At 36.1% G+C, this 12,328-nt stretch overlaps 1 protein-coding gene across 1 annotated transcript; it reads right to left on the bottom strand.

Annotated features, from left to right (window-relative positions):
• Positions 1 to 6,234: 6,234 nt before the first annotated feature.
• Positions 6,235 to 12,037, bottom strand: LOC122024782 (peptidyl-prolyl cis-trans isomerase CYP22-like). Its single transcript, XM_042583485.1, has 7 exons — positions 11,718 to 12,037; positions 11,576 to 11,599; positions 10,873 to 10,960; positions 8,186 to 8,278; positions 7,655 to 7,687; positions 7,365 to 7,421; positions 6,235 to 6,599 (listed from the first exon to the last, which is right to left on the bottom strand). Exons 1-7 carry the CDS (start codon positions 11,942 to 11,944, stop codon positions 6,489 to 6,491), a joined length of 633 nt encoding a protein of 210 aa, XP_042439419.1. The 5' UTR covers positions 11,945 to 12,037; the 3' UTR covers positions 6,235 to 6,488.
• Positions 12,038 to 12,328: the final 291 nt, after the last annotated feature.

Raw genomic sequence — 12,328 nt, 5'->3', positions numbered from 1 at the left:
CGTCTGTGGGAAACCTAGGGTCTGTACTAGCATTGGAGGGTCCAGCACCAGTATTTGTTCGTTTCCTACTGTATATAAAGAATATTAAAAAAAATTTAGAAGACAAAAGAAATTTTTAGAGAGTGGAAGAGTGTTTTACCGAGGAGCCATCGAAGAAAAAAATATAGATTTGACGACCTCGGTTGAATCGCAACAGCGTCGTCACCGCAAGAAGATTTTGATTTAGAGTACTTTCGCACTGAGGTTCAAAGTGAACCTTGGCAAAAGTGAGAGGGAGTAGGGCAGATGTTGGGGGCGCCTGCTGCGCCCGGAACCCCTTCCGGGCGCCCCCGACCAGAATACCAGGGGCGCCCGCCCCTGGTTTTGGACTTCCTTTTTTTTTTTTTTTTAATTAACATTTGAAATTAATTTAAGTTAAAGTTTTGAAAATAATTTTTAAGTTTAAAATTGAAATTTTTAAGTTAAAATTTTGAAAATGATTTTTAAGTTAAAATTTTGAATTTAATTTTTAAGTTAAAATTTTGAAAATAATTTGTAAGTTTAAAATTAAAGTTTTTAAGTTAACATTTTGAGAATAATTTTTAAGTTTAAAATTTTAAGTTAAAATTTTGAAAATAATTTTTAAGTTTTAAAATTAAAGTTTTTAAGTTAAAATTTTGAAAATAATTTTTAAGTTTAAAATTTTAAGTTAAAATTTTGAAAATAATTTTTAAGTTTAAAAATAAAAATTTGAAATTAATTTAAAGATTAAATTTTGAAATTAATTTAAGTTTAAAATTAAATTTTGAAATTAATTTAAGTTTTAAAATTTAAAATTTTGAAAATAATTTTTAAGTTTAAAAATAAAAATTTTAAGTTAAGATTTTGAAAATAATTTTTAAGTTAAAATTTTGAAAATAATTTTTAAGTTTAAAATTAAAGTTTACTTGCATTTTGAATCGATAATTTTTAAGTTTAAAATTAAAGTTTTTAAGTTAAAATTTTAAAAATAATTTTTAAGTTTAAAAATAAAAATTTGAAATTAATTTAAAGATTAAATTTTGAAATTAATTTAAGTTTAAAATTAAATTTTGAAATTAATTTAAGTTTAAAATTAAATTTTGAAATTAATTTAAGTTTTAAAATTTAAAATTTTGAAATTAATTTAAAGATTAAAATTAAATTTAAATAATTTTTAAGTCTTATTCATCTCACCCGATCTATATTATCAATCAGGGAAACCTATGGTTTTGTGAGATGAAATTGGTTTGATTATAGAGTTTTGGTTTAACTAGTGTTAGATTCAGACTTAGCTTTGGTTTCCACAAATTGGCATTCTTCGGATAAACTTCTAAGCTTGGTGAGTCTCATGGACATCATTAGAAGTAACCAACCTTTCGAAGTTTTCCGAATAGTCCTATCCACGGAACTTAGTACTAAATCTTGGTCTAACTGGTTAGGATTCGTTTAAGGGTAGCTTCGGTCAGTTCCATGCACCAGATCGAGGCCATATCTTTCTAGACATGCGATGCCCAAGCTTCCCTAACGTACTATCATCCAAAAACTTCACCAGTACCATGAGTCAAGTTAAACTTGGTCTCTTTTTAACTAATCCTAATTACCCTGTCGGGTTAGTTTGTTTTGGGTTACCCTGTCGGGTATGTTAGTTTTGGAGGTGCCAGCTATTCTGGAGCCTCCCCCTGAATTATTGGCCATTAATTTAGATTTTGGGTTTGTGTCGATTCTTTTTATAGTTATAATCAACTTGGTGATAATCTAAATTTTGTTGAGTTTTGAATTTTGATTTTAAGTTAAATTTATATTTTAGTTTTTGATCTGATTTATTCAAGTTTATATAATGTATTTTATCTTTAGGTATATAGAATTGATTAAGTCCTACTTGCGTGGTTAAGTACGCTTTCGGGACTCAAGCTTGTTTAGTTGTTTTGTGTTGGGTTAATAATGATTTAAAGGTTTTGTTTGAGTTTGACTTATATCCAAGTCCGGTTTTATTATAGCATGCCTTTTGGTTATTTAGAATTAAATCTAAATTTTTAGATCTTGTTGTGAATTTTTCCAACAATTCTTTTAACTTATTAATTTCATTTTTTAATGATAAATTCTCCTCCTCAAGTGTTCGATCTTGAGTTGGATTCGAATTTTTTAATTGTTCCTTGAGGTTTTGATTTTCCTCAAGAAGCGATTTATTTTCATTTTCCAATTTAACTACTTTTTTATTTAAACACGAGATAATTCTAAAGAATTTACGATTTAAGTTTAGGTATACCTCTTCGGAACCTTCGGAACACTCCGACCAGCTGCTCCGTGTCCGTTGTCCTGGGTCTTCCGATTCCTCTTCGCGAGCCATCAGCGCGAGGTGACTTTGGTGCTTTTGCCTTTCTCCTTCCGATTCGTCCAAGGAGGAATCGTCCCATGTTGCTTTGAGGGCTTTCTTCTTCGTTGACTTTGGTTTGTCAAGTTTCAATCTTGGGCATTCGTTCTTGTAGTGCCCCTTTTTGTTACATCTGAAACATGTGACATTTCTTGAGTCAGCTGGCGAACTGATCTTCTGAAGATCCTGTTTGCTGAAGCTTCTCTTTTTCCTGGTGAACATTTTCCTTACCAGGTTCACCAGGTGTTCTTCGTCTTCAGAGTCTTGATCGGAATCTTCTTCAGATTCGGGTTTGTTCTTCTTTTCTTTAGAGGAACCTGCAAATAAAGCTACACCTTTCTCGACCCCGGCGTTAGTTTGCTCATGAAGTTCTAATTCACAGAAGAGTTTATCCAATTTTAATTTAGATAAATTTTTTGAAATTTTGTAGGCATCTACGATTGATGCCCACAAATTGTTTCGCGGAAAAGCATTTAACGCGTACCTGATTAAGTCTCAGTTCTCCATTTGGTGGCCTATCGCGTGGAGACCGTTGAGGATATCTTTGACCCTCGCGTGGAGCTGACTTGCCGTTTCTCCTTCCTGCATTTTTATATTAAAAATTTTATTTAACAGCAAATCTCTTTTTGTTACCTTTGCGTCGCTTGTTCCTTCGTGCAGCTCGATCAGTTTATCCCAAAGCTCCTTAGCGTTTTCATGTGGTCCAACCCGGTTCAGTTCTTCTCGTGTTAGTCCGCAGTGTAGAGTATTGATGACTTTGTTTTCAATTGATGCCTTTTTCTTTATATCATTTGTCCATTCTTCAGGGTCTATTATTTTCCCGGAGTTGTCTACTGGAATTTTGTAAGCCTTTGTGACGCTCATCCATTGGTCGTAGTCTGTCTTCATGTAGACCTCCATTCTCCTCTTCCAGTACGAAAAGTCATCCCCGTTGAATAGGGGAGGACGTACTGTGCTGAATCCTTCTTGTTGAGACATCTTATCCTGCACACACTAAATTAACTAGAAAAAAATCCCAAGACTTCGTCTTGGATTAGCAGTGCGGGAGAAATAGAAACTCTAAGTTGGTGTTGTACCAATTTTGATTTTAAATGCAACGAAAAAAAAAACTTCCAAAAAAGATAATAATATCAGTTTGGAATTGTTAAAAGAAATGATTTCACCCCCTGTCTGATTGGTGGTTGCACCAAATCAGAGCGGTACCTGCTCTGATACCACTTGTAAGACCGTTAGATTCGATAGAGGGGGGGTGAATATCGATTCGAAAATCTCGAGTTAAAACGCAGCGGAAAAAGTAAAGAAGTAAAGAGATGAACACTGTTGATTTTTACTTCGTTCGGAGCCTGTGACGACTCCTACTCGAAGGCCCGTACTCCTTGAGTACTTTCGTTGGGCAATTCACTAGCAATTCGGATAATTACAATTTACGTACAAATATTGCTAATGAAAAGAAAGAAATCAAAGCTAACCGACAAACAATGAATTAAAAAGGAGAGCCGGAGTGAGTCGTCGGAGCTTTGTCAACGTCGTTGGAGCGCAGAGCAGCAGAGTGATTGGACTCAGAGTTCTCAGAAGACTTGTGTTTTGAAGCTCCTGCCTGGGGCTTCTTTTATATGCTGCTCCGGGCGCCTGGATCCCCTCCGGGCGCCTGGAATGTGACGTAGCACTCCCAACCAGCATGCTCCAAGTGTCAACGTCGTCCTGGGGATAAAATTTGCCTCCGGGCGCCCGGAGCCATTCCGGGCGCCCGGACCCCCACTGTTTCCTACCTGCAAAACAGTGTTAGTCCGAGGCAAATAAACCCAGCACAGTTTGTTAGCACATTTACAGTTCAACAAATAAAATTAGCACAGAGTATGACTTAGATTCCGTCTTTCCGAGACCGGAATCTAGTCACGATCTCGACTTAGATATCCGAAATGGATCTAAGCCGGATCGACGCCTAATGTTCCCTTCCCGGGAACGCGTCCTCGCAGTCACTCCCCTCCAGTGACTTACCTCACTTACCTGCCAGATGTCCGGTCAGCCCGTCGACCCGTCTGGACTTCTTGCCAAGCGTCCGGTCAGCCCGTCGACCCGCTTGGACTTCTCGCCAGCTATCCGGTCAGCCCGTCGACCTAGCTGGACTTCTCGCCAAGCGTCCGGTCAGCCCGTCGACCTAGCTGGACTTTTCCTGCACACTTGATAAAAGTGTCAGACAACAACACAACTAACTTAACCCATTTGTCATTCATCAAAACCTGGGTTAGACCGTTAGTGCTACCCGCACCAACAGCTTCTTGTAATCCTCGTTGATCTGTTGTGAAAATTTCTAAGTATCAGTGAATGCGCGTCCGTTCGGCGCTTTTCAGTTTCTGTTAAATGTTCCAAGTGTCCTTCCATGCATCCCCGCTCGGCTCCATAAGATTGTCTAGTTTTTCGTCTTACAGTCTTGTAATACTCGCAAAAATATTCTTAAGTGTGAATTATTATGCTTCCGCTCTTCTACGTAACTAGCCGCTAAGACGTTTGACTAATCATTTCAGTGTTGTCTTTCTAAACGAAAATCTTATCTGCCAATCGACAGTAGAACTGGGCTTACAGTCGCCGCTCGACTGTCCAATAATTTTCTTCTTGAGTTTATAACCACCGCTCTGTTGTTGTATTCGACTCTCGGGTTTATAGCCGCCGCTCGACTATTGATTTCGTCGACTTTTGGATTTATAGCCGCCCTCAGCTTTAATTGGCTAGACTCTCGGATTTATAGTCGCGTTCGACTGTTGATTTCGTCGACTCTTGGGTTTATAGCTGCCCTCAGCTTTAGTTGGCTAGACTCTCAGATTTATACTCACGTTCGACTGTTGATTTCGTCGACTCTTGGGTTTATAGACGTAGCTCGACTTTAGTTGGCGTAGATTCTCAGGTTTATAATCGCCGCTCGGCTGTTGATTTCATGGACTCTTGAATTTATATTCACTGCTCGACTTAGTTGGCATAGACTCTCGGATTTATAACTGTCGCTCGACTGTTGATTTCGTCGACTCTTAATTTATAACTGCCGCTCGACTTTAGTTGACGTAGTCTCATAGATTTATACAGCGACCATTAGCTAACAGATCATTAGTCACTGTTGATTGGTCCACCAGATCTTATTTGAAATATACTATTGAAAATTTCATCTTCAGCTACATTTGAAATTTATCGTTATAACATCAGTATCTAATAACAGTTAATTCATCGGTGCGTTATCAATCGATTGGTTAAATCATAAACCCCAAACACTTAGGGGATTGAGATCAAACTACAAAACCTTGAATATATTTGGGGTGTGATTTTTCCTGCCACCAATCGATTCGATTTTATTGTATAAATATCATGATTTCAAATGTATTTTTATGAAAAAATAATTAAAAAAAAAACCATTATTTCAATCCATCTTGGTGGTTTACACATCCAAACACACAAATTTTTTTTTTAAAAAAACTATTTTCCTAGAACAGAATTTCCCTAGAAAATGTTTTGCATAAGCAATCTATTTTGCAAACAAATATAGCCTTAGCATCCCTTCTATTTACACCCACAACAAGTGACATTCTCCTTGGTGCCATCTTAATCATCTATCTTTATTCCTACTTTTCTCATTCTTTGTTCTTCTCCATTTGCTTGGTTTTCGATCATCCTTCTTTCAATATTGTCATCTCCCATCTTCTTTATTGTTGCCATTAGACGAGGAGCCAAAATCTTTCGAAGAACTATCCTCTTCAACTGATCGATATATCATTGTCTTAGAAGGCTCTCTTAACCATCGAAGAACTATTCTTAAGCATTTCTTACATCAAAACCTAACTATTCATATTGCTATTCCTATTTTGTTAGATTATCCATAAATAAACAATATCATATTCATACAGTGGCAGCATGTAAAAAGACATTGGCAAGTTCGTGTTGTTTAACTGCGGACATGCCACTGCCTCTCCAGTTTTTTCCGTCATTAAAGTCGAAATATTATTATTACTGGACGGAAATGAATCAAACTACCCAACTCTACAAGTGGCATAAAAAGTTAGCGGCAAGTCTTTTGTCATGGAACACCTGAGATGGTATCATTGATCAACAAAGTCGAGCAACACTGAACTTTCTACATTTCTCCGCATTCGGCTATCACGCAAGCAAGCTTTGGGCGATTGTTCGGTCCTGTAGCCACATTCTCAATCTTCCTGACCACCAAGAGCCCTTCTCCTAGAACTCTCTGAGAAACGGCAAAAAAAATGAGAGAAATGAATAACAACATCAGCAAATAAGCTCAGCTTTAAACTTAGTCAATGTGCTTGGATGAAGGAAAGCGGTTAGCCGAAAATGAATGCCAGTTTCTACAAGGCTACATGATTACAGACAGCAGCACTGTGGAGGTCTTTATGGCCCTAACCAAGTTCATTTATCAATTTTGTTAAGTAAAAAGATTATTTCATTTACTTCTGCAGAGAGTCATTCCCAATTCAAAAACTAAGGTTCTGTTTACCTGCGAGTAGAGAACGACCCCTTCCACTGTTAGTTAACCTTTGAAGGTTTCGGATTTTGAATGGGAGGAAAGAACTAAATGACCCACAGAGAGGACGCGCCAACATTTATCGAAATGGACTTTAACACTACGGCCTGGGAGATCATTCGGTAATTTCTCTCATTCCATCCACTATTCCTCCCAAATAAATGGGAGAAAAGAGCACATCTTTTCTTGCCACAATTTCAAGTAAAACATTGGGAGAAAATTCTTTTACTTTCCTCCTCTCACTCCCCTCCCAGTAATCTATTCATACCCGTGTTCGATAACAATTGTCCCAATAGACATTTAATATTTCTATTGACAATGGGTAAATATCTCAGCCGTCTTCAATATTTGAATCCACATCAGTGTCACATACTTGTACCCGAGTTCAAAAAACATAACACTAATATTAAGTGATGAAGAGAAGCATAGGAGACGTCGGGATAATTCTGAGCAAAGAATGTTACTTACCCCGAAGACTACATGCTTGTTGTCTAGCCAGTCACATTTTGCGCATGTTATAAAGAACTGCAGGGTAAACAAATTCAATTAAGAAAAAAAAATAGATGTGTAAAGAATGCAACTTGAAAAAATTATTTGTCAACTCTTAATCTAAAACAAGATTATACAAAATTTAAACAAAGATTTATTAATAAATAAATAAATACATTCATACTTTAGTCTAAACCTGCTTGAGTCACTTGCAATGTAAATTTAAATAGGTGACAATAAAGTAACTGGCAAATTAGGGGAACAACTACCTGGCATCCATTACTATCTGCCCCATTGTTTGCCTGCAACATGATCATAGTAACATAATTAGCATTCACAGAGATGGGGAAAAAATGACTACTCCAGGCTGTATTAGTTTTTAAAAAAAATGTATAAACCTGCATAGCTACTGTAGCTTTCAACTCGAATCAGAATAAATAGACTCGTGTTCAAGCTAAACAATTTTAAAAGGAAAATCACAAGTCATAAAAACTTTAGGTTTATATGTGCGTATGTGGAGCTGCAATTTGACTTTCAGCCAAGTAGCAATTGGAAGGCAAAATGACCCACAGATGGCATTAACCCACTATGGTAATGAAAATATTCAAGTTGTAATGGCATGCTTGAATTGAACGCCAAAACAAACTAGTGCGAAGCTTGGATAATAGTCAACCCATGAATAATCCATACAAGATAAAATCTTCATGTTATGTAATACAAGAAGAAAAAAAAGATAATGACCACCACAGCTAACTAACAAATATTTAGGGTAATAGAATATGGAAACAACAACTACATACCAAAGAAAGCAAACCAGGGCCCGTATGCTTTGCAATAAAATTTTCATCTTCAAATTTACTTCCATGGATACTTATACAGCCACTTCCATCACCCTGCAACATCGCAAGTGTTGCAATTTATAAGAGTACTTCAGAACACCACTGTATCCAAGAACCTCTTCTATAAATGACCTAGATCAATCATATAACAAAAAATAAAAAACATCTAGTTGCCTAATAGACACAAAACACAACATCGTTACTTTTTTCCTAACACTTATCAACATAGTATACTTAAAAGAATTTTTTTAAAAAAACTTCAAAATACATCATCAAGTTGTGCTTAGTAACAAGAATATTGTATATGCAAAGTTACATCAATAATAACATTTAAATAAACAGAATTATTTATTATTAGATTAATTAATATTTCTATGGTCTCCAACTTTCCCTTTAATAAATTCAATTCTAATATTAGTCATGTTTGGACCATATATCATCTCCAATGCATTTTCTACCATTTTTGTTAGAGCTACATCTAATTAATCTCGAACATTGATATTTTTATTATTTATCAGTACTTTCATATAACCCTTCCTATCTAATAGAAAAGGATCCCATGAAACCGATATTACCTAGAATCATAAATCCCATTTTGTCTATGAACAACTAATCGAGTTAATGTAATTGTATTAGTTTCTATAATTCACTTTTGCATAATACTAACAGATAGAGGCGTCATTGAAGTGTTACAAGATCACATGCAATGGAGACCATGCTTATATTCCCAAATCAATATGGAATATTTTCCTTTTCCATGTGAAATCCTTTAGTATATGAAAAAATGGGGGGAAAACATGCTTTTGTTGTTGTCAAATAAGAAACTTTTGTATTTAATGCATGTATTTAATTTTAGAGTAATCCACTTTTTGAGAATGTGTCAAGCCAACATCAAGGGTGTTTCTAGGAGAATATCTTTCATAATATTTACAAAGAGCTCTATGATAGACCAAATAATTTGTAATTCACATTATGGAAGGAGGCATTGTTCTTACTAATGAAAATCAAAAGGCAATATAGATATAAAATCACATATACTTTGCAACATATCTATAGTTAGAACATTCGTCATATCTAGCAACTTTATATTTAGGTCAAGGTCATCATCAATATCGTCACTATCATCAATATCAATATCATCACTATCCATATCATTATCATCAACAAAAAAAACTTTCAAGCTCGTAACATGAATATAGAAAGTTGTTCAAAAATGTTAAAATGAAAAGGACATGAGAGTTTGTGACTAGACATTAGAGCAAATAGGATCTTCCAATTCCTATACAAACGGTCACTAAAATACACCTAAATGGGGATAGAGCTAAGGAGCTAAAGAAGTGTTTTCTATGGGATGGACCCTGAAAACTATTTAGCCCCACATGGTGTTTGCCCGCAAACCTTGCCAACTTTGTCAAGATATAGAAGACCTAAGCATCAAACCACTGCTGAACTAAGCCCTTGTAGCCTGCTGACCCTCTTTGGCTTCCACAACCTCAAACCTCAATTGCAACATCCATTAGTGAAACCTTGTTGGTCACTTGGAAAACCCTGTCTTAGCCTGCAATCCCCCATAGCAGCTCAGCAAGCCTACAAAACACTCACCCACCTCTTGAGGAACTCTAGTCAATGTTTATCCAACCCTCACCAATCTGCTCCCCTCATGCAAAATGTCTGCCCACGGTAATGGTGCATACAATCCCTAAGAGACTTCCCTCCTACAAAACATCTGCCCACGGTGATGGTGCATACAATCCCTAAGAGGCTTCCCTCCTACGAAATGTCTGCCCACAGTGTTGGTGCATAAAATCCCAAAGAGGCTTGGCTTAAAGAGGAAATTGTTAATGTAATCATACTTAAGTCACGAATAGTTTTGATGTGGTTGGCAAATCAATTAGCAAAAAGGTTTAAGTTAGACTTAATATATGTTATGATATGTGTCAAGTGTGTAGATGCCATTCAATAAGCTCTTAGCAGATGAAAAGACCAACAAAAAAGGAGTTGGAAGAAGTTCAAATGGTTCTTCGCAAGAAAATTCCTGGAGAAGTGCCAAGCACGTGAGGAAGAGTCCAACGGAAGAAGTTGGCAATAGTACAAGTGATTTTTGGTTCTTTACCTCCAAAATTTAAGTGAGGTAAACAACGGAAAGCACTTTGAAGATTATGCTTTCTTCCTTTTCCTTTAAAATCCAAGAGTAATTAGAGGGTAAATGGACTCTATTAGAGGTCAAATAGACCATATTATAAGTTAAACAGACCCTTGGTAATAGGTATCTATCTACTCTCAACAGAAGTGTCATTTTAGGAGATTAGTCTTTGTTCGATCTGCATGTCTCCTATATACACTTCTAAAAATTTTGAACTAGGCAACATCCACTTTAATCACCCTTCGCCTCAATATAAACAATCTCTTGTATTTTATTTTATATTATTCACTAATTATCTTCAGTAGACCTTTATTGGATCTAGAGTAATGAAGTTGTTGCCCATATATTCCATTTTAAAAGTAAGAAGGTAGCTTTATTCAAAAAATTCATAGAAGGAAGAGCAAATGAATAATAGATCCAAAGTAATGATTACATGCCTTCAATTAAAATAAAAAGGAAATAAAAGTTGTAGCAATATCCACAAAGTTTATATTAGGAATACTACCTTGAGAAAATCACCTCCTTGAATCATAAAGTCCTTAATTACTCGATGGAACTGGCATCCCTTGTAACCAATTGGTAAATTTGCTTTTCTGCAATCATTACAAGAATTGGAATAAAGCTCTTGATACATAAAGCTTTGGGTTCTTTAAAAAATAAGACATGGTGCTAAGCTCAACATTCCCAATGTACTTCACCTTAATACATTTCTACCACTGCTGACTCACCTGAATCCCCTTTCAAATTACACTGGAGCACAGATGACTCATAACCCTGCTCACCCCATAAACTTCCACCATGCACTGGTTCAATATGCTGGTGAATACGGCAGTATAGTTTCCAAAGTAAAAGATGCCAAAGTTTCCTAAATAAAACGTTTCTTCTACCTACGACCAAGATGTTTCTTGGTTTAGATGTTCCTATTGTACAACGCCATTTAACAACAGTTTAACTCTTAACAAGTTTGATTTCATCAGTTCTTTAGAATCAGTAAAATCTATCTGAAACATAGCTTCAATGGATCAATCATTATACATAAACCCTAAGTTCCACAATCCAAACAAAATATTAAAGTTAGCACCATCCCTATGAATTGACCGCCAGGAGCAAAAAAAACAAAATTAAAAAAGGAAATCGCATTTTACTTAACAGAATGATCAGAAAATATGTAGCAACATACGATCACCAAAAAAGGCCGAGAAGCGTACCTGTATTCTCCAGTGCAAAATTGCCTGCCAGAGAAGCCAAGAAACGAGCTAGTGAGCTAAGATTATTAAATTTCGGTAAATCGTTTTAACCACGAGGTCGATTGATCTTTGTCGAGAAAGAGAAAGGTAAAAAAAAAAAAACCTGAAGTTTTCGGCCGTCCTCGGGACGATGTCAGCGAAGAGTTCCATCTTGATGCGGCCGGCGGGGATGGACCCGATGGTGACGTCGAAGAAAACGATGGGATTCTTAGCGTTGGGAGGCCTCAGGTGCCACTCGACCGCGGGTGCGGCAGAGGCGACCACAACGCTGCTGTTGCTGTTGCTGTTGCTGTTGCTGTTGATGGTGGAGGCAGCACCGCCGGAAGCCATCGCCGCCGCGAAGGAGTGTGAGGTATGCTGGCTTTGTTCACTGGGAAGGAAAGAGCAGGAGGAAGTCTAGGGTTGTGTCTAGGGACGCGATACTCTGCCGACGTTGTTTGTTTATTTGATTTATAATTTTTTTAAATTTTTAATTTTTATTTTTAATTTTCTAATATACCATTTATTTTCTAAATATTATTTTTAAAATATTACAAGTGATATGAATGATAGGTATTGCAACATTGTATTATTAATATTAATTAAAATCAAAGTGCTACAATAGTATAATATTGATCAGTGTTAATATAGATGAAGTGTTCATATTGTAACTGTAGGTCATAACTGTTGAGTTTTGTTTTAAATTCAAAGTAATTTTTGTAGTATTTTTTAGTT

This window comes from Zingiber officinale, chromosome 9B (assembly GCF_018446385.1).
Source record: "Zingiber officinale cultivar Zhangliang chromosome 9B, Zo_v1.1, whole genome shotgun sequence".
Taxonomy (NCBI): domain Eukaryota; kingdom Viridiplantae; phylum Streptophyta; class Magnoliopsida; order Zingiberales; family Zingiberaceae; genus Zingiber; species Zingiber officinale.
This window is presented reverse-complemented; position numbering and strand designations above follow the sequence as displayed.

What these genes read in the sequence shown, in the direction of transcription:
- LOC122024782 (XM_042583485.1), bottom strand. Translation starts at nt 11,944, where the DNA reads ATGGCTTCCGGCGGTGCTGCCTCCACCATCAACAGCAACAGCAACAGC. An exon ending in AAGGAGGTGATTTTCTCAAG is followed by an intron (nt 8,279 to 10,872) that starts GTAGTATTCCTA and finishes GCGATGTTGCAG; the next exon opens with GGTGATGGAAGTGGCTGTAT. An exon ending in GCCCTGGTTTGCTTTCTTTG is followed by an intron (nt 7,688 to 8,185) that starts GTATGTAGTTGT and finishes ATCATGTTGCAG; the next exon opens with GCAAACAATGGGGCAGATAG.